Source organism: Salvelinus alpinus, chromosome 11 (genome assembly GCF_045679555.1).
Source record: "Salvelinus alpinus chromosome 11, SLU_Salpinus.1, whole genome shotgun sequence".
In the NCBI taxonomy this organism is placed as follows: domain Eukaryota; kingdom Metazoa; phylum Chordata; class Actinopteri; order Salmoniformes; family Salmonidae; genus Salvelinus; species Salvelinus alpinus.
The window spans coordinates 14,828,015-14,848,745 of record NC_092096.1 but is presented as its reverse complement, the minus strand read 5'-3'; the positions used below and the strand labels follow the sequence as shown (position 1 = coordinate 14,848,745).

General features: G+C 44.7%; 1 protein-coding gene and 1 non-coding gene across 12 annotated transcripts in view; both read left to right on the top strand.

Annotated features, from left to right (window-relative positions):
• cacna1c (calcium channel, voltage-dependent, L type, alpha 1C subunit) overlaps positions 1 to 20,731 on the top strand; it is a 556,532-nt gene that overhangs the window by 507,675 nt on the left and 28,126 nt on the right. For 8 of the 11 annotated variants that reach the window (XM_071331812.1, XM_071331816.1, XM_071331807.1 and 5 more), the window contains exons 27-35: positions 232 to 433; positions 4,402 to 4,560; positions 5,002 to 5,112; positions 10,272 to 10,355; positions 15,113 to 15,175; positions 17,735 to 17,872; positions 18,753 to 18,818; positions 19,968 to 20,059; positions 20,385 to 20,544. In XM_071331812.1, coding sequence (XP_071187913.1) covers positions 232 to 433; positions 4,402 to 4,560; positions 5,002 to 5,112; positions 10,272 to 10,355; positions 15,113 to 15,175; positions 17,735 to 17,872; positions 18,753 to 18,818; positions 19,968 to 20,059; positions 20,385 to 20,544 — 1,075 coding nt within the window. Of the gene's footprint in view, positions 1 to 231; positions 434 to 4,401; positions 4,561 to 5,001; positions 5,113 to 9,336; positions 9,421 to 10,271; positions 10,356 to 15,112; positions 15,176 to 17,734; positions 17,873 to 18,752; positions 18,819 to 19,967; positions 20,060 to 20,384; positions 20,545 to 20,731 lie in introns of all 11 variants that reach the window. The other 3 variants (XM_071331815.1, XM_071331806.1, XM_071331811.1) reach the window with 3 other exon arrangements.
• On the top strand, positions 18,419 to 18,491 carry trnae-uuc (transfer RNA glutamic acid (anticodon UUC)). Its single transcript has one exon. It is a non-coding gene; the product is annotated as a tRNA-Glu (tRNA).

Sequence of the window (20,731 nt, the reverse complement as noted above, 5' to 3'; positions counted from 1 at the left end):
ATCACAGCAGCAGAGTGACCACACACACACACACGCACGCACGCACGCACACACACACACACACACACACACACACACACACACACACACACACACACACACACACACACACACACACACACACACACACACACACACGCACACACACACACACACACGCACACACACACACACACGTTAAAGTATGGGGCTTTAGTCTCTAGATTTGAACTATGTTTCCATCCTCTCCAGACTCCTGTACCGGGCCATAGACTCCCATTCAGAGGACCTGGGCCCTGTCTACAACTACAGAGTGGTCGTGTCCATCTTCTTCATCATCTACATCATCATCATTGCCTTCTTCATGATGAACATCTTCGTCGGTTTCGTCATTGTCACCTTCCAGGAGCAGGGAGAGCAGGAGTACAAGAACTGTGAGCTGGACAAGAACCAGGTGAGAGGTTAGGGGTCATCAGAACCCAGGTGAGAGGTTAGGGGTCATCAGAACCCAGGTGAGAGGTTAGGGGTCATCAGAACCCAGGTGAGAGATTAGGGGACATCAGAACCCAGGTGAGAGGTTAGGGGTCCTCAGAACCCAGGTGAGAGGTTAGGGGTCATCAGAACCCAGGTGAGAGGTTAGGGGACATCAGAACCAGGTGAGAGATTAGGGGTCATCAGAACCCAGGTGAGAGATTAGGGGACATCAGAACCAGGTGAGAGGTTAGGGGTCATCAGAACCCAGGTGAGAGATTAGGGGTCATCAGAACCCAGGTGAGAGGTTAGGGGTCATCATAACCCAGGTGAGAGGTGAGGGGACATCAGAACCCAGGTGAGAGGTGAGGGGACATCAGAACCCAGGTGAGAGATTAAGGGTCATCATAACCCAGGTGAGAGGTTAGGGGTCATCAGAACCAGGTGAGAGGTGAGGGGACATCAGAACCCAGGTGAGAGGTGAGGGGACATCAGAACCCAGGTGAGAGATTAGGGGTCATCAGAACCCAGGTGAGAGATTAAGGGTCATCAGAACCCAGGTGAGAGGTTAGGGGACATCAGAACCAGGTGAGAGATTAAGGGTCATCATAACCCAGGTGAGAGGTTAGGGGACATCAGAACCAGGTGAGAGGTTAGGGGTCATCAGAACCAGGTGAGAGGTGAGGGGTCATCAGAACCCAGGTGAGAGATTAAGGGTCATCATAACCCATGTGAGAGGTTAGGGGACATCAGAACCAGGTGAGAGATTAAGGGTCATCATAACCAGGTGAGAGGTGAGGGGACATCAGAACCCAGGTGAGAGATTAGGGGTCATCAGAACCCAGGTGAGAGATTAGGGGTCATCAGAACCAGGTGAGAGGTGAGGGGACATCAGAACCCAGGTGAGAGATTAGGGGTCATCAGAACCAGGTGAGAGGTTAGGGGTCATCAGAACCCAGGTGAGAGATTAGGGGTCATCAGAACCCAGGTGAGAGGTTAGGGGTCATCATAACCCAGGTGAGAGGTGAGGGGACATCAGAACCCAGGTGAGAGGTTAGGGGACATCAGAACCCAGGTGAGAGATTAAGGGTCATCATAACCCAGGTGAGAGGTTAGGGGTCATCAGAACCAGGTGAGAGGTGAGGGGACATCAGAACCCAGGTGAGAGGTGAGGGGACATCAGAACCCAGGTGAGAGATTAGGGGTCATCAGAACCCAGGTGAGAGATTAAGGGTCATCAGAACCCAGGTGAGAGGTTAGGGGACATCAGAACCAGGTGAGAGATTAAGGGTCATCATAACCCAGGTGAGAGGTTAGGGGACATCAGAACCAGGTGAGAGGTTAGGGGTCATCAGAACCAGGTGAGAGGTGAGGGGTCATCAGAACCCAGGTGAGAGATTAAGGGTCATCATAACCCATGTGAGAGGTTAGGGGACATCAGAACCAGGTGAGAGATTAAGGGTCATCATAACCAGGTGAGAGGTGAGGGGACATCAGAACCCAGGTGAGAGATTAGGGGTCATCAGAACCCAGGTGAGAGATTAGGGGTCATCAGAACCAGGTGAGAGGTGAGGGGACATCAGAACCCAGGTGAGAGATTAGGGGTCATCAGAACCAGGTGAGAGGTGATGGGACATCAGAACCCAGGTGAGAGATTAGGGGTCATCAGAACCAGGTGAGAGGTGAGGGGACATCAGAACCCATGTGAGAGATTAAGGGTCATCATAACCCAGGTGAGAGGTTAGGGGACATCAGAACCAGGTGAGAGATTAGGGGTCATCAGAACCCAGGTGAGAGATTAAGGGTCATCATAACCCAGGTGAGAGGTTAGGGGTCATCAGAACCCAGGTGAGAGATTAAGGGTCATCATAACCCAGGTGAGAGGTTAGGGGACATCAGAACCAGGTGAGAGATTAGGGGTCATCAGAACCCAGGTGAGAGATTAAGGGTCATCATAACCCAGGTGAGAGGTTAGGGGTCATCAGAACCAGGTGAGAGGTTAGGGGTCATCAGAACCTGGTGAGAGATTAGGGGTAATCAGAACCCAGGTGAGAGGTGAGGGGTCATCAGAACCCAGGTGAGAGATTAAGGGTCATCATAACCCATGTGAGAGGTTAGGGGACATCAGAACCAGGTGAGAGATTAAGGGTCATCATAACCAGGTGAGAGGTGAGGGGACATCAGAACCCAGGTGAGAGATTAGGGGTCATCAGAACCCAGGTGAGAGATTAGGGGTCATCAGAACCAGGTGAGAGGTGAGGGGACATCAGAACCCAGGTGAGAGATTAGGGGTCATCAGAACCAGGTGAGAGGTGATGGGACATCAGAACCCAGGTGAGAGATTAGGGGTCATCAGAACCAGGTGAGAGGTGAGGGGACATCAGAACCCATGTGAGAGATTAGGGGTCATCAGAACCCAGGTGAGAGATTAAGGGTCATCATAACCCAGGTGAGAGGTTAGGGGACATCAGAACCAGGTGAGAGGTTAGGGGTCATCAGAACCAGGTGAGAGGTGAGGGGACATCAGAACCCAGGTGAGAAATTAGGGGTCATCAGAACCCAGGTGAGAGATTAAGGGTCATCAGAACCCAGGTGAGAGATTAAGGGTCATCATAACCCAGGTGAGAGGTTAGGGGTCATCAGAACCCAGGTGAGAGATTAAGGGTCATCATAACCCAGGTGAGAGGTTAGGGGACATCAGAACCAGGTGAGAGATTAGGGGTCATCAGAACCCAGGTGAGAGATTAAGGGTCATCATAACCCAGGTGAGAGGTTAGGGGTCATCAGAACCCAGGTGAGAGATTAAGGGTCATCATAACCCAGGTGAGAGGTTAGGGGACATCAGAACCAGGTGAGAGATTAGGGGTCATCAGAACCCAGGTGAGAGATTAAGGGTCATCATAACCCAGGTGAGAGGTTAGGGGTCATCAGAACCAGGTGAGAGGTTAGGGGTCATCAGAACCTGGTGAGAGATTAGGGGTAATCAGAACCCAGGTGAGAGGTTAGTGGTCATCAGAACCCAGGTGAGAGGTTAGGGGTCATCAGAACCAGGTGAGAGGTTAGGGGTCATCAGAACCAGGTGAGAGGTTAGGGGTAATCAGAACCCAGGTGAGAGGTTATTGGTCATCAGAACCCAGGTGAGAGGTTAGGGGTCATCAGAACCAGGTGAGAGGTTAGGGGTCATCAGAACCCAGGTGAGAGGTTAGGGGTCATCAGAACCCAGGTGAGAGGTTAGGGGTAATCAGAACCCAGGTGAGAGGTTAGGGGTAATCAGAACCCAGGTGAGAGGTTAGGGGTCATCAGAACCCAGGTGAGAGGTTAGGGGTCATCAGAACCAGGTGAGAGGTTAGGGGTCATCAGAACCCAGGTGAGAGGTTAGGGGTCATCAGAACCCAGGTGAGATATTAGGGTTCATCAGAACCCTGGTGGGAGGTTAAGGGTCATCAGAACCCAGGTGAGAGGTTAGGGGTAATCAGAACCCAGGTGAGAGGTTAGGGGTCATCAGAACCCAGGTGAGAGGTTAGGGGTCATCAGAACCCAGGTGAGAGGTTAGGGGTAATCAGAACCCAGGTGAGAGGTTAGGGGTCATCAGAACCCAGGTGAGAGGTTAGGGGTCATCAGAACCCAGGTGAGAGGTTAGGGGTCATCAGAACCCAGGTGAGAGATTAGGGTTCATCAGAACCCAGGTGAGAGATTAGGGTTCATCAGAACCTGGTGAGAGATTAGGGTTCTTCAAGGTCACAGGTCAAACAGGCGAGAGAGGTCAAGAGGGGTCAACACGAGGTCACCATAGGGTCACTTAGGAGGGGGCCGGTGCCATACTGAAAGGAGGAGTGTCATTAAGTTGTATCAGTGGTTAACTGGATGGTAAATGGTGTGTGTGTGTGTGTGTGTGTGTGTGTGTGTGTGTGTGTGTGTGTGTGTGTGTGTGTGTGTGTGTGTGGGGTACAGCGTCAGTGTGTGGAATATGCCCTAAAGGCCCGTCCCCTACGTCGGTACATCCCTAAGAACCAGTACCAGTACAAGGTGTGGTACGTGGTCAACTCCACCTACTTTGAGTACCTGATGTTTACCCTCATCCTGCTGAACACCATCTGTCTGGCCATGCAGGTAAGAGAGAGAGAGAGCGTGTGTGTGTGTGTGTGTGTGTGTGTGTGCGTGAGACATTGGCATCCGAGCATCACTTAAATCGTCCATCTTGGTCAGGGAAAACGTTGAATTATACCATCTTTATGCCCTCAGCCCAATACGGTTGCATCGTGTAAATCTCCTACCCTAAACACAGTGAACCACACAGTGCCCTGGACACTAGAGGTGCATTATGGGGAGGGTAGTCTATATCAGTTAAAATACATGCTAGTACCTCAGGTATTGGTTCCTAGATGTTAGAAGGAGTTGTTGATTTTGAAAGGCTGTATCTGTATTTTGGAGCGTCAGTATTTCTGTTGTTGCTCGTTGCGTTCAAGGCTTCTACTGTAGCCTGAGGTGGGTGTGTTCACCACGTGATCACATAGAGATGCAGATGGGGGATTAAGTGTCTGTGTGTTGCAGCATCACGGCCAGACCCACTCCTTCAACGATGCTATGAACATCCTCAACATGCTGTTCACCGGCCTCTTCACTGTGGAGATGATCCTTAAACTCATCGCCTTCAAACCACGGGTACGTCTCTCCCTCTCTCCACACCTCTCTTTTCACCTCTCTCTACCTCTCTCTCCCTCTCTCCACCTCTCTCAACCTCTCTCCACCTCTCTTTTCATCTCTCTCTCCCTCTCTCCACCTCTCTCCACCTCTTTTCACCTCTCTCCCTCTCTCCAACTCTCTCCACCTCTCTTTTCACCTCTCTCTCCCTCTCTCCACCTCTCTCAACCTCTCTCCACCTCTCTCCATCTCTCTTCACCTCTCTCCACCTCTCTTTTCACCCCTCTCTCCCTCTCTCTCTCCCCCTCTCTCTTCCCCTCTCTCTCCTCTCCCTCCCTCTCTCCCTCCCTCTCTCACTTCCCCTCTCTCTCCACCTCTCTCCATCTCTATCCACCTCTCTCCACCTCTCTTTTCACCTCTCTCTTCACCTCTTTTCACCTCTCTCTTCATCTCTCTCTTCACCTCTCTCCACCTCTCTCCATCTCTATCCACCTCTCTCCACCTCTCTCTCCACCTCTCTTTTCACCTCTTCCTCCCTCTCTCTCTCCCCCTCTCTCTCCTCTCCCTCCCTCTCTCCCTCCCTCTCTCTCTTCACCTCTCTCTCCCTCTCTCTCTCCTCTCCCTCCCTCTCTCCCTCCCTCTCTCTCTTCACCTCTCTCTCCCCCTCTCTCTTCATCTCTCTCTCCCCTCTCAGGAGTCTGTCGCTCCAGAACACTTCTCTCTGTTCCAGAGAGGATTCTTATCATTACCAAATGAGTCTTAGCCTATCAGTGGAAATCACTATTACCTGTCATTTGGATATGAATGTAATCAAGTTAATCAAGTCTGTCATAATTATATGTTATCAGTTGGCCTATAAACTATGCCTTTTATGATCTGATTTCCACTTTAATTAAAAAGAATCCAAAAGATTAGAAAAGAAAAGATGCATTAATGATTTGGTTCAGTGTCTGTTGTTGTGTAGGTTTTTATATCTTGTTTTACATGTTGCTTGGTAACCTGGTGAGTTTATTAGTCCAATCAAAATGCCACCTACTGCGTCAGCCGGCCGCTTACGTTGTTGAAACAACAACAGATGGGTTCTTCTGTAGAACAGATACAGTGTCTGCATCCCAAACAGCATCCTATCCCCTAGAGAGTGCACTACTTTAGACCAGAGCCCTATTCCCTATATAGTGCACTACTGTTGACCAGAGCCCTATTCCCTATATAGTTCACCACTTTTGACCAGAGCCCTATGAGCCCTGGTGAAAAGTAGTGCACTTTAAAGGGGATAGCATGCCATTTGGGAAGCTGACAGAGTAAATACATGGATGGAGAGAACAAACCGCCCTCTCATCAGGTTACTAAGCAACGCCTTGATGTTTATTATAGAATGCCGAGCTGCTGTGACGCTGCGGTGATATCTCTGCTGCTGCTTACTGTGCTGCTGATCTCTATGTGTGTCTATGAGGAGATCGTTTTAGTCCTGCTTTCTATGATAAACTGGGATAAACCATTGATGCAAAGCACTCTTGGTCATAAAGGAGACTAAATATCGTTTAATTGTCAGTCAACAAACCTAGTGTCTCATATGATTAATGTCACATTGTGAAGGTTTTGTGTTCTTATCTTGGCAGGGTAGAAGTACATCAAAATAGGTTGTTTAAGTGGCGCAGCGGTCTAAGGCACTGCATCTTAGTGCAAGAGGCATCACTACAGTCCCTGGTTCAAATCCAGGCTGTATCACATTTGGCGCACAATTGGCCCAGCGTCGTCCGGATTTGACCGGTTTAGGCCGTCATTGTAAATAATAATTTGTTCTTAACTGACTTGCTAGTAAAATAAAGTTTAAATAAAAAAATTATATATATAATAATATCCCTGATTGGTTAGCCTTGGTCTGAAAGCCCTGGAGTCCCACCTCTCTGAAAGACACCCAGAGAACGTTGCATCGTGTGGTTGTGTCACTTTCTAACTCGTGTTACTGACCTTCTCTTTCAACAGCCAGGACCGTCATGATATTAATCAGTACCTTTTTCTATAGGTGCAGAGGACCCGTTTAGCCTCATCCTGTCCTAACCAGCTCTCTCATCAGCTGCTGTGTTCAACCCCGACACGGGCTTTCAAGTGAATGACACGTTATAACAGACAGCAGTTCATTGCAGTCGGGTCGAAGGGAAACATACTGAGGGATTTTTACCACTGTGTCTTTCTCATTTCTGTATATTGTACGATTGTAAACTACTTTTTGGAGGAAAGTGTTAGATTATTGGTAGTATTGCTGGTATTTTTAAGAGTTCTGTCATCTGGATTCATCTCTCACCATACTAGACCCTCCAACTCTCCCAGGTCACATCTAGCAACATGCATCTCTTCCCTCAGTGTGTTCAGTCCCTCCCCATTCATCCCACTAAGGCAACTGCATTAACCCTCGTTAAACCACAGTTAAATGAGGTTACCTATTCCTCTGCCACTGACCCACTGACTGCTTCAGTGGGGACGGGCTCACTGGTTAAAACATCATACTGTGTTAGAATATAATAATCCCTAGTGATAATAAGATAATAACAATAATAATAATATATAATGCCTAGTGATAATAATAATATAATATTAAAATATAATCCCTCGTGTGATATATTAATATAAAGTCCCTAGTGTTAATAATAATATATAATCATTAGTGTTAATAATAATATATAATCCCTAGTGATAATAATAATATATTATAATAATATATAATCCCTAGTGTTAATAATAATATATAATCCCTAGTGTTAATAATAATATATAATCCCTAGTGTTAATAATAATATATAATCCCTAGTGATAATAATAATGTTTCATCCCTAGTGTTAATAATAATATATAATCCCTAGTGATAATAATAATGTTTCATCCCTAGTGTTAATAATAATATATAATGCCTTGTGATAATAATAATATATTAATAAAATATAATGCCTAGTGTTAATAATAATATATAATCCCTAGTGATAATAATAATATTTAATCCCTAGTGTTAATAACAATATTATAATAAAATATAATCCCTCATTTTAATAAAAATAATAATATATAATCCCTAGTGTTAAGAATAATATATAATCCCTAGTGTTAATAATAATATATAATCCCTAGTGATAATAATAATATTTAATCCATAGTGATAATAATAATATTTAATCCCTAGTGTTAATAATAATATATAATCCCTAGTGATAATAATAATATTTAATCCCTAGTGTTAATAACAATATTATAATAAAATATAATCCCTCATTTTAATAAAAATAATAATATATAATCATTAGTGTTAATAATAATATATAATCCCTAGTGATAATAATATATAATCCCTAGTGATAATAATAATATATAATCCCTAGTGTTAATAATAATATATTATAATAATATATCATTCTTAGTGTTAATAATAATATATAATCATTAGTGTTAATAATAATATAATATAGTAATATATAATCCCTAGTGTTGATAATAATATCAAATATAATCCCTAGTGTTAATAATAATATATAATCCCTAGTGTTAATAATAATATATAATCCCTAGTGTTAATAATAATAATAATAATAATAATAATAATAAAATCCCTACTGTTAATAATAATGTAATAATAATATATTGGATAAATCAATCTTGCTCTATCGCTCTGCTACGCTACTGTACATAGAACACCCTTCATTATGACCTCATTTCCTTTTCACACAGGAAGTAGAGTTCCCGGCAGGAAGTAAAAGAGCCAGAAAAAAATGCAATAATATCTTGTTTCAGCAATAATCTTCTGGCTTGATATAGAATCACACAAATATATTTTACTGAATAGTGCTTAACTTTAACATTCCATGTTATCAACCCCTGTAAGCTTTTATTCTGCGCACTGTTTACAGAAAGACGAGCTTCAGTAGTAATAGGTCACATGCTCACAAGTTGTGGCGTTGACTGAACTGTACTGTAGGCTACAGCAAGCAAGCAGCGGAACGTCACATGAACATTCACTTATTCACAATAATACATTCACAATAATATTTCATCATTTAATACCAATGATGCATTTTGTTGCTCTATTGGCTTTTAAGATCTAAGAAGATAGTTTCAGAAGAGATGAGCCACCCCCCAAACACATTGTTGGAAGAGTTTAAGGGCTGAAAAAGAAGGCTTTTCCCCTATAATAATGCCTGTCTAACTTGCCTCTCTTACCCCCCCTCCTCCTCCTGCACCTCCGCCCATCCTGTGTAGGGTTACTTTAGTGATCCTTGGAATGTTTTTGACTTCCTCATCGTAATTGGCAGCATAATAGACGTCATTCTGAGTGAGATCAACGTAAGTACATCGCCACCCCTCTCTCTCCACTCGCTCTGTCCCTCTCTCTCTCTCTTCTCTTTTCTCTTTCCTTCTCTTTCTTTGTGACAATCTTGTCTTCTATTGCACCATTCTCTGGTGTGGTTTCTTTCCCAAAAGTCCACCCTCCTCCCTTCCTCTCCCCTCTTCCTTCCTCCATCATTCATTTCAAGATGGCCGCTCTCATTCGGGGTTTCCAAGGCATCACGTGGTGAAAAAAAAGGTGCTTCCTCGTTCTTCACAGTACACAGAACAACAGTTGAGCGTTCTAGAGTACCGAAAGAGTCCTAGAGTACTGAAAGAGTTCTAGAGTACTGACAGAGTTCTAGAGTACTGAAAGAGTTCTAGAGTACTGAAATGGTTCTAGAGTACTGAAAGGGTTCTATTCGTTAGGCCTCAGAAGAGAGACCTGGCTCTAAAGCAAGACTATGACATGTCCTAAGGTTTTCACTTTGACTAACAACTAACTAACCAAAGAAACTAAACTATTCTTTTTTTAAACGGATTGTTTTGGTTGTGATTTTGTTATTGTTGTTGTTTATTGATGTTGTTTTCCCACATGGACAAGCATGACTGGTCGCCGCTTCTCCTCTCCATCATCTTGGATTTCGCTCCTTTTCTTTCCTCCCGTTTTCAAACTGTCATTTAATTTTCAACCAATGTCCTTCCTCCCTCTCTACCTTCCGCTAATCACAGAGGTTCATATATAACTGTTTTCTTTCTTATCTTTCTCCTCCCTCTCTCCTTTTGTTGCTTCTTTTCTTTCCATTTTCTTTTCTTTCTTTGTTTGTTTGTTTGTTTGTTTGTTTGTTTGTTTCTTCCGCCCAACGCAGCATTATTTTGTTGATGCATGGAACACATTTGATGCCTTAATAGTTGTGGGTAGCGTTGTTGACATAGCGATCACTGAGGTTAACGTAAGTAGCCCACCTTTCAGTCTGCCTGCCTACCTCTCACTCTCACCTCTGAGCATCAATAGAATGTAGACTATTGCATTCTCTCAGCACCTGTTTTTGGGTTTGTTTTTGTACATTTCTTTCAATGTATATTATCATCACAATTGGGGACATGTGAAATCCCCAAGGCATGACCGACACTGTATAGCATGATTGGGGGGAAAATGGGTGATATATTCAGGCCTGAAGAAAAAGTAATTGTAAACTATTTGTTTACAACAAGCCTTTAGCTTATATGAAAAACGATGTATGTAGACGTACATTTATTCATGAATATTTACTGGTGAGTGATGTCACCTTTCATGAGAAATTCCTGGCCTTGTTCATAATGTAAACAAAAGGTGACCAGAAAATAAACAGAAATGTATCTCCTATATAAAAGACATTTAGTCTCTATTGAGTGGCTCCCGAGTGGCGCAGCGGTCTAAGGCACTGCATCTCAGTGCAAGAGGTGTCACTACAGTCCCTGGTTTGTATCCAGGCTGAATCACATCTGGCTGTGATTGGGAGTCCCATTGGGAGGCGCACAATTGGCCCAGCGTCGTCCGAGTTTGGACAGGGGGTAGGCCGTCATTGTAAATAAGAATTTGTTCTTAACTGACTTGCCTAGTTAAATTAAAAAATTGCATTTTGTCCCTAGTGAATCTAGATCTGTATTTTGAGACATCCCATGATGAGACATGAGAACTATTAACTGAGTATTTACACTCTTAAAGGCAAATGTGAAAATGTTGCTTCTTCATATTCATCATCTCCAGCACCACCCCAACATCAAATGGTGCGTTTCTATGATAGGAGTAAAAACCATAGAGGAAGACAGGTGTTTCCAATGACCTCATCAACCAATTAGTAATGCCTACTCATAATTGGTTAAAATCACATGATGCACACCGATGATGTCATCGGAAACATTTATCTTCCTCTATATTTTTTTTATTATAAAACAGAAACACACCATTTTCACCAACGTTGATGTTGTGGTGGTGCTGGAGAGGAAGTTGAAAAATGTTGAAAAATGTTAAACATTTCCTTTAAAACCAAGCCTACAGGTGAGTCCTGCAGTAGCTCAATACCTTTCATACCTGAGTCTATTGCATTAAATGGACCTAGTAGCTTATTTGGTCAATAGCTCAATCATATAGCAGCTCAATACTGTCTGTAACTGTGTCAAATTTACAATTTGATAGATCCATAGTTGATCTGGGCTTATCTGTCTATTGTATCTGACGGTCAGTTCATAAACCTTTCATCTCTCTGGGACAGCATAGCGGAATAGGCAGCTTTCCTTTCACAAGTCATGAAAGACACTTCACCCACTCCTCTAGACGACAACAATCCACGGTTTTAGATCACTAACAAAGTCACGTTTCTGACAACAGAAAGTGACTCAACATGCTACTTTGAGTGTGCTGATTATATTAGTTATATGTTGTATATGTGTATATGCGTTGTAATTGTGTAGTACCTGTGCTTGTATATGTCTATACACAAGTCCTTCTAGAATTTCTTTGAGACTAAATTCAACTATTTCCTTATAGTAGCAACTTGTAACTATTAGTTCTGCTAGTGTCCTACAGTTGAGTTGAATAGTTAACCCTTTGAGAAGCAGCGATAGTGTCAGGCTGCCCTGTGGATGACAAGTGTGGTTTTCTTCTCTTTGAAAGTGAAGCTATCTGACCACGAGAGGTTTGACCAAGGTCTTTATGAATGACCAGAATGACCAGTACTTTACCAGTATCTGTCGGGCCAGATATATATACCCTCCTCTGCTATACCAGTCACTCACCCTTTACCCTGCACTCAGTTTGGTTTTGCCTTTGGTTTTGCCGTTTGACATTTATTTTGATTTGATTAATCTTTAACCTAGGCATGACCCTAGTCTTCTTCTTCTTCTCTGGTGGTCTGATTGATTGACGAGCCTCACTGTTCTTGCATCGTATTTTGATTTTTTTTAGAAACCCTCTGCACTTGTACCTCCTGGTAATGGTAACCTAATAGCCACCAAAATATCAGAAAGACACTCTTTGTGTTGTTTAAGTGAGAGTGTATTGGCCTTGATAAAGTGGTGTTATTAGGATAGCGGATTAGACGCCCCCCCCCCCCCCCCGCCCACCCTTCCTCCCCCTCCCATCCTATTTCCCCAACTCTACTCTACATAGCTACCCCCCTCCAGTTATTCTGACCAGAAGGTGCTTCTTAAAACAATTTTCAGTTTAGTTTTTTATTTGACAGTTGATTTAATTTGAGTGGTTTGAATTATTTTTCTGTTCGTTTGATATGTGTTTAGAAGAGTTATGAAAAGAAGTTGCGTTTTGTTGCCATGGTGATGGTGTCTTGCAGGCGATGACGCCACAGCTGCATTTCTCCTCCCCCTCGGAATGCCTCTCCCTCCTCCATCATGTCTGTCTGAACTGATCTCTCACTCTTCATCTTCTTATGGATGTTTACTTCTATCTTTCCTCTCATTGGTTGATTTGTGGTGCTCTTGCTCACCCTGAAATGCACGCTGGGTAACCTGGGTCTCTTCGCTAACGTTAGAGGACTTTAACGAACTAACGTTAACTAACCGAGGTGAACCTAGACTCTTAGAAACAAAGGTGCTGTCTACAACCTAAAAGGCTTATTCAACTGTCCCCATGGGAGAACCCTTTGAAGAACTATTTTTGGTTCCAGATAGAACCCTTTTGGTTCCAGGTAGAACCCTCTGTGGAAAGGGTGCTACATGGAACCCAAAAGGGTTCTACCTGGAATCAGAAAGTGTTCTAACTGGATCCAAAATGAGTTCTCCTATGGGGACAGCAGAAGAACCCATTTGGAACCCTTTATTCTAAGAGTGTAGATCATCTAGGCCTCTAAGAATGATTGGAGTTGTCTTCAGAAACGATCTGCCAACGGGGCCAAGCATTATAACAATACGAGGGAGGAATTCAATTTAGTTTAAATATACAAAGGTCAGTTCAACTAATTTAATCAAATAAATAGAGGACATGAGAAGCTTCTACAATGTGGAACCATTCTAACCAGCCCTGCTATCACAGATATGAAATAACAGTCTTATACAGAGACCTGGGTTACCTATACAGTTCACCTCAACTGTAATGATTATGTGCAATGTGAAGAGAAAAAAGAGAAAAAGAGAAAAGAGAAAAAAACAGAGAGAAAAAAACAGTATTTTTAAAAAGTGATTTAAAATGTCAGTTGCTTTGAGGAGTGATTGTTTGACTGTATAATAATCACAACTCACATCTTCACAGTTGGACTGGAAGTTTTAGTGAAGCGATTGTGTTGTGTGTTACTCAGACCCCCCCCCCCTCACAATACAACATGCAGGATAACACTGCAGGACTAGACAACCCAGAACCATCGCATTTTCAACTTGAAAACAGTTGATGAACATTTTGACAATGATTCAGTGTAGTTTCACTGGTTGAAATGTTTGATGGTAGTTCTGCAGTGGATTTACAGTCCAACATAATTCTAGTGTTTTACCCTTCACTATTACCCTGTATTAACACCTCCTACTCCCCAGATACACAACCCCCCCCCCAAATCCCCGATCCACGCCAACCCAGGGCCTCTACGTGGTCCTCAAAACACACACATACACACACACTCTCTGTATTAGACACACCTTTGCTCAGTCACTTAATATCTGAAAGACTATACATAGTCTGCCATAATGTGGCACTGCTCACTGCCTGTCAGTGACTGACATTGTCAACATATTTGTGCCTACTTGACAAACACAGACACACCAACACACACACACACACACACACACACACACACACACACACACACACACACACACACACACACACACACACACACACACACACACACACACACACACACACACACACACACACACACACACACACACACACACACACACACACACACACACACACACACACACTCACACACACCCTTAACCTCACACTCTCTCTGAAATCCACCACTTCCCTTTACATTACCCCCTGTCTCTACTACAGAGATTCAGCCTTCTGTCATGTCTACTGTGTGGGTCATGCCAGTAGAAAAAGATGGAGTCTCTCCCGTGTAAAAACCGCTGGTAAAACAGTGCCCCCTGTTGTTCAAACTACTAACTGTACGTGTCCATCTGACTAACTGTATACATCTGGCTGCTGAGTTACAGTCACACTGACAAACCTAGATCACAGATCCTTACTGTTACCTCCCAGTTTTCACTCAGTCATACATTGATGTCAATGGGAGACGGGAGTGAAAAGCAGTCCCTGTCTCGTGGCTGCAGTACTGGAGACGGCCAGTTGATGGCTCCCTACCCAGGGACCATGTAACAGACCTCCCCTCGTGTTGCTGTCCCCATAAGGTTCTGTACTGTATGTAGCTAGACCTGGTAGAAAGACAGAGACAGCTATAGAGATAGAGCCCCTCTACCCTCGGCCCCCTCACACACACACACACACACACACACACACACACACACACACACACACACACACACACACACACACACACACACACACACACACACACACATAGAGACACACACACACACACACACACACACACACACACACACACACAGATACACAGATACACAGATATAGACACACACACACACACACACACACACAATGCTTGGTGCACAATCTTACTGTACACCCCCACCGGTCCCAGCAGCAGCAGGGTCTGGGCTACTATAGCTTTCATCTGTCTGTCTTTCTTTAAAGCCAGCTGACTCTTCTACCACCACCTCCTCCTCCTCCTCCTCCTCCTCCTCCCAACCCCCCGCGGTAAGAACAATGGTACCCACGGTAACCTCCGTCTCCACCAGCCCTTCATCCCTCCACCCCCATCACCAGCAGCATGCCAGCTGTGCCAGCGTCACAAAATGTGTGTGTGTGTGTGTGTGTGTGTGTGTGTGTGTGTGTGTGTGTGTGTGTGTGTGTGTGTGTGTGTGTGTGTGTGTGTGTGTGTGTGTGTGTGTGTGTGTGTGTGTGTGTGTGTGTGTGTGTGTGTGTGTGTGTGTGTGTGTGTGTGTGTGTGTGTGTGTGTGTGTGTGTGTGTGTAAACAAAGGGGATGCCCATGCCCGTACTGGGGTTTTAGACTGTGGCTAAGTATTCTGTAGTCGCTGTCGTGTTGTCATCGCTCTCAGGCAAAAAAAAAAAAAAAACTTGGCTCGCTCCTCTTCCTCCTCCTCCTCCGTCTCCTCTATTAATGGTGCTCTGTCATTGGTGCAAGCCATGGTCACGCGGTCATCTACCTTTCTTTCTCTCTTTATCTCTATCAGTCGTTCTTTCTCTCTCTCTCTCTCTCTCTCTCTCTCTCTGTGTGGCACAGTTGCTCCCCCTACTGTCCTCCTGTGGTTTTACCTCCTTGACTTAAACACAGAGCTGGTGGCTCTATGAGGAATAATACCTAATAACCAATGGTTCAATGCATTGCCTTGTTGTTGTTGTTGTTGTTAAAGTCGTTTGTTGTTGTTCAGTCTGGTGATGGTTGTAGAACTAGTTTCTACTGTGTAAAAGTTGTGTTGTTGTTCAGTCTGGTGATGGTTGTAGAACTAGTTTCTACTGTGTAAAAGTTGTGTTGTTGTTGTTCAGTCTGGTGATGGTTGTGGAACTAGTTTCTACTGTGTAAAAGTTGTGTTGTTGTTCAGTCTGGTGAAGGTGGTAGAACTAGTTTCTACTGTGTAAAAGTTGTGTTGTTGTTCAGTCTGGTGAAGGTGGTAGAACTAGTTTCTACTGTGTAAAAGTTGTGTTGTTGTTCAGTCTGGTGAAGGTGGTAGAACTAGTTTCTACTGTGTAAAAGTTGTGTTGTTGTTCAGTCTGGTGAAGGTGGTAGAACTAGTTTCTACTGTGTAAAAGTTGTGTTGTTGTTCAGTCTGGTGATGGTTGTGGAACTAGTTTCTACTGTGTAAAAGTTGTGTTGTTGTGTTTTGTAGTTTGTTGTCTCTGTTTGGTGGAAGATATTACCTGCTGTGATGTGTCAGTGTGTCTGGTGTAGTTTAAGGTCAGTTGGGTTGTTTTGTCAAGTTGTGGCTTTATGAATTCTTAAGGGCCTCCCAAGGTACTCTAGTTAATCAAATGTTGTCCGAACTTAAATTGAAAGGAACATTTTGCCTATGGAGGATTGTGTAAATATTTCATAGCCTAGTTTTTGTTTGGAGGCTTTTGAAATATTAATACGACCATGAAAAGCTCTGCTCGTTTTCCTCTGCTGGAGAACAGGAAGTGTAATGCATTGTATCTGTTAGTTGTATTCCCTGCTGGAGAACAGGAAGTGTAATGCATAGTATCTGTTAGTTGTATTCTCTGCTGGAGAACAGGAAGTGTAATGCATAGTATCTGTTAGTTGTATTCTCTGCTGGAGAACAGGAAGTGTAATGCTATGTATCTGTTAGTTGTATTCTCTGCTGGAGAACAGGAAGTGTAATGCATTGTATCTGTTAGTTGTATTCTCTGCTGGAAAACAGGAAGTGTAATGCTATGTATCTGTTAGTTGTATTCCCTGCTGGAGAACAGGAAGTGTAATGCATTGTATCTGTTAGTTGTATTCTCTGCTGGAGAACAGGAAGTGTAATGCATTGTATCTGTTAGTTGTATTCCCTGCTGGAGAACAGGAAGTGTAGTGCATTGTATCTGTTAGTTGTATTCCCGTTTCTCATAAAGCCACCAGGTGATTCTCTCCTAAACTCTTTTGTAGGTTGTTTTTGATGGGATGATTTGAAGGACTCGACAATGACTGACTTATTAACTTTGTGTGTCTGTGTCTGTGTCTGTGTTTGTATCTGCAACTACGTGTGGGTGTGCACTTGCATACGGATGATCGTGTGTGTGTGTGTGTGTGTGTGTGTGTGTGTGTGTGTGTGTGTGTGTGTGTGTGTGTGTGTGTGTGTGTGTGTGTGTGTGTGTGTGTGTGTGTGTGTTTCTATTCATTTCTATGTGTGTGTCTGTTTGTGTCTGTGTGTGTGTCTGTTCGTGTCTGTGTGTCTGTTCGTGTGTGTGTGTGTGTGTGTGTGTGTGTGTGTGTGTGTGTGTGTGTGTGTGTGTGTGTGTGTGTGTGTGTGTGTGTGTGTGTGTGTGTGTGTGTGTCTATTCATGTCTGTGTGTGTCTGTTCATGTCTGTGTGTGTGTGTCGGCTCTTGTGTGTGCTCGCATGTGTGTGTGAATGTCTGAATCCTCGTCTGTCCGTGTGTGTGTGTGTGTGTGTGTGTGTGTGTGTGTGTGTGTGTGTGTGTGTGTGTGTGTGTGTGTGTGTGTGTGTGTGTGTGTGTGTGTGTGTGTGTGTGTGTGTGTGTGTGTGTGTGTGTGTGTGTGTGTGTGTGTTGACGTCCGGTGCCTAACAAAAGGGACTACAAAACTCTGAAGATAACGCCAGGATCTCCATCACCTTCTTCCGGCTCTTCAGAGTGATGAGGCTGGTCAAACTGCTGTCTCGGGGAGAAGGGATACGGACCCTGCTGTGGACCTTCATCAAGTCCTTTCAAGTGAGGGGAGACTCAGACTCAAGTCAAGACCATTGACAATTGAGATGCAAGAGGGTCACGGGGGTCAATTTGAATTGAAGTCAGTCAATTCAGGAGGGAAGTATACTGGAAAGGAAATTCTATAAATCTGAGTTAGATATAACTGAGGTTTGGGAGGAAAGACCACACCTCAACGTCTTTTAGTTCTGGTCTGTACCTGGCCAATAATTTTTTTTTCAATATATATTTTAAATGAATTATCAATAAACCAATATTTTATTTAGATAGCCTATTTATTTATTTAAGTTTTTCCATATTAGAATTTTCATTTCAAATCACTTCCTGAATTGAGTGTCTTAAATTCAGCTTGACCCCTGACCCTGCTTGAGGGAGGAATGTAGACGGGAGGAATGATGTGTCCAGCTAACCAGTCAGCATCTAACTCTCAAAACCCTGATACCCTTCATATGCATGCTGTCACAGCCTACTCACCATGCTACAGGTTAATGATACGGCTTACACGTTGAGATGGTATTTCTAGGGTGAAGATAAGCTATCCTTCGTAGGTCCCGTGTGGCTCAGTTGGTAGAGCATGGCGCTTTCAACGCCAGGGGCGTGGGTTCAATTCCGACGAGGGGACCAGGATGAAAATGTATGAACTTTAACCCCAGTCTCTTTAAGTAAGAGTTTCTGAACGTTTTAAATGTAGGTGGTTTTATAGGAGCACTTCCCCAAATAAAACCCAAAACGTTTGATAAAGGGGTTCTGATATGGACAGTGGGGAAAAGGACGGTGACTATTTTTGCAGCAGTGTGTTACCGTAGCTTGTGTTTTTGGTGCTGTGGTGCTAGACAGTGTTGTTGACGTGTCACTGATCTCTCTCTGTCCCCCCCCCCCCTAGGCCCTCCCCTATGTAGCACTGCTCATAGTGATGCTCTTTTTCATCTACGCCGTCATTGGAATGCAGGTAAGAACTGTTGGTCAGCCCCCGAGCATCTGGGATTGGTCCCGCCTTTTTCTCTCCTCTGTTTCTCTCCCCTCCCTCTGTTTCTCTCCTCTGTTTCTCTCCCCTCCCTCTGTTTCTCTCCTCTGTTTCTCTCCCCTCCCTCTGTTTCTCTCCTCTGTTTCTCTCCTCTGTTTCTCTCCTCTGTTTCTCTCCCCTCCCTCTGTTTCTCTCCTCTGTTTCTCTCCCCTCCCTCTGTTTCTCTCCCCTCCCTCTGTTTCTCTCCCCTCCCTCTGTTTCTCTCCTCTGTTTCTCTCCCCTCCCTCTGTTTCTCTCCCCTCCCTCTGTTTCTCTCCCCTCCCTCTGTTTCTCTCCTCTGTTTCTCTCCTCTGTTTCTCTCCCCTCCCTTTGTTTCTCTCCCCTCCCTTTGTTTCTCTCCCCTCCCTCTGTTTCTCTCCTCTGTTTCTCTCCCCTCCCTCTGTTTCTCTCCCTCCCTCTGTTTCTCTCCTCTGTTTCTCTCCTCTGTTTCTCTCCTCTAGCCAGTCCTGTCCTGTCTGTTTCTCTCCTCTAGCCAGTCCTGTCCTGTCTGTTTCTCTCCTCTAGCCAGTCCTGTCCTGTCTGTTTCTCTCCTCTAGCCAGTCCTGTCCTGTCTGTTTCTCTCCTCTAGCCAGTCCTGTCCTGTCTGTGTCGCTGGCTGTTCTAACCTTTAACCCCAGGTTCTGTATGTTCTGTCCTGTTTTCTCCTCCACACTATAATAACCTTTCATCTCTCTACGTTGTATCTCTAGGGGCTGCTTTCCCAGGCACACTTTAAGCCTATTCCAGGAATTAAAAGCATGCATTGAAAGTGATTTTAATACCAAGACTAGGCTGAATCCATGTCTGGGCAACCAGCACTAGATGTTGTTACCTTCTATACATGTTGAGAAGCCTTGTGGTTATTGTCCTGTCTCCTCGGCCCCCTGTCCTCTGTGGCACTGACCTGACGATGTCACCTGTCCTCTGTGGCACTGACCTGACGATGTCACCTGTCCTCTGTGGCACTGACCTGACGATGTCACCTGTCCTCTGTGGCACTGACCTGACGATGTCGTCTGTCCTCTGTGGCGTGGCTGTCTTGCACCATGTTGACCTGGCGTGCCCTGTGTCTCCTAACCACCTTGCCCCCTGCAGATGTTTGGTAAAATAGCCCTGAGAGACAACAGTCAGATCAACAGGAACAACAACTTCCAGACCTTCCCCCAGGCTACACTGCTGCTCTTCAGGTGAGCCACTCGTCTGTTCTGCTCCTCTCTGTCCAGACTGTAAAACCACCGGCACAAATTCATGATTTAAAAGCCCCCCGACAGATCTGGAGATCATGAAAGCACTGCCAACTCAGAGTCATGGTGTTTTATCAAACCCCTACGCTTCCTTTCCGTCTCTTCTGCAAGCCGTGATGTCCTTTCCCACTTTTTGTTTGAAAACTCTACCTTTGAAGGTAGGACGACCATGCAGCATTTCACCCCCACCTGGACCCTTCATGGAACCCATTCTTCCTGTACAGTAGACCCTTCTGTGTGTGACAGCTGCTTGTTTACCTGTGCCCAGGTGTGCCACAGGCGAGGCGTGGCAGGAGATCATGCTGGCATGCGCCCCCATGCGACCCTGTGAGAAGGGGTCAGAGGTGGGGCCAGCCAGCGAGGACCAGTGTGGGAGTCACTTCGCTATCTTCTACTTCGTCAGCTTCTACATGCTCTGTGCCTTCCTGGTAAGTAGCTATGGAGAGCGGGGAGGGACAATCCCACTAGCGACGGAGAGAAAGGAGGGACAATCCCACTAGCGACGGAGAGAAAGGAGGGACAATCCCACTAGCTACAGAGAGCCAGGAGGGACAATCCCACTAGCTACAGAGAGAAAGGAGGGACAATCCCACTAGCTACAGAGAGAAAGGAGGG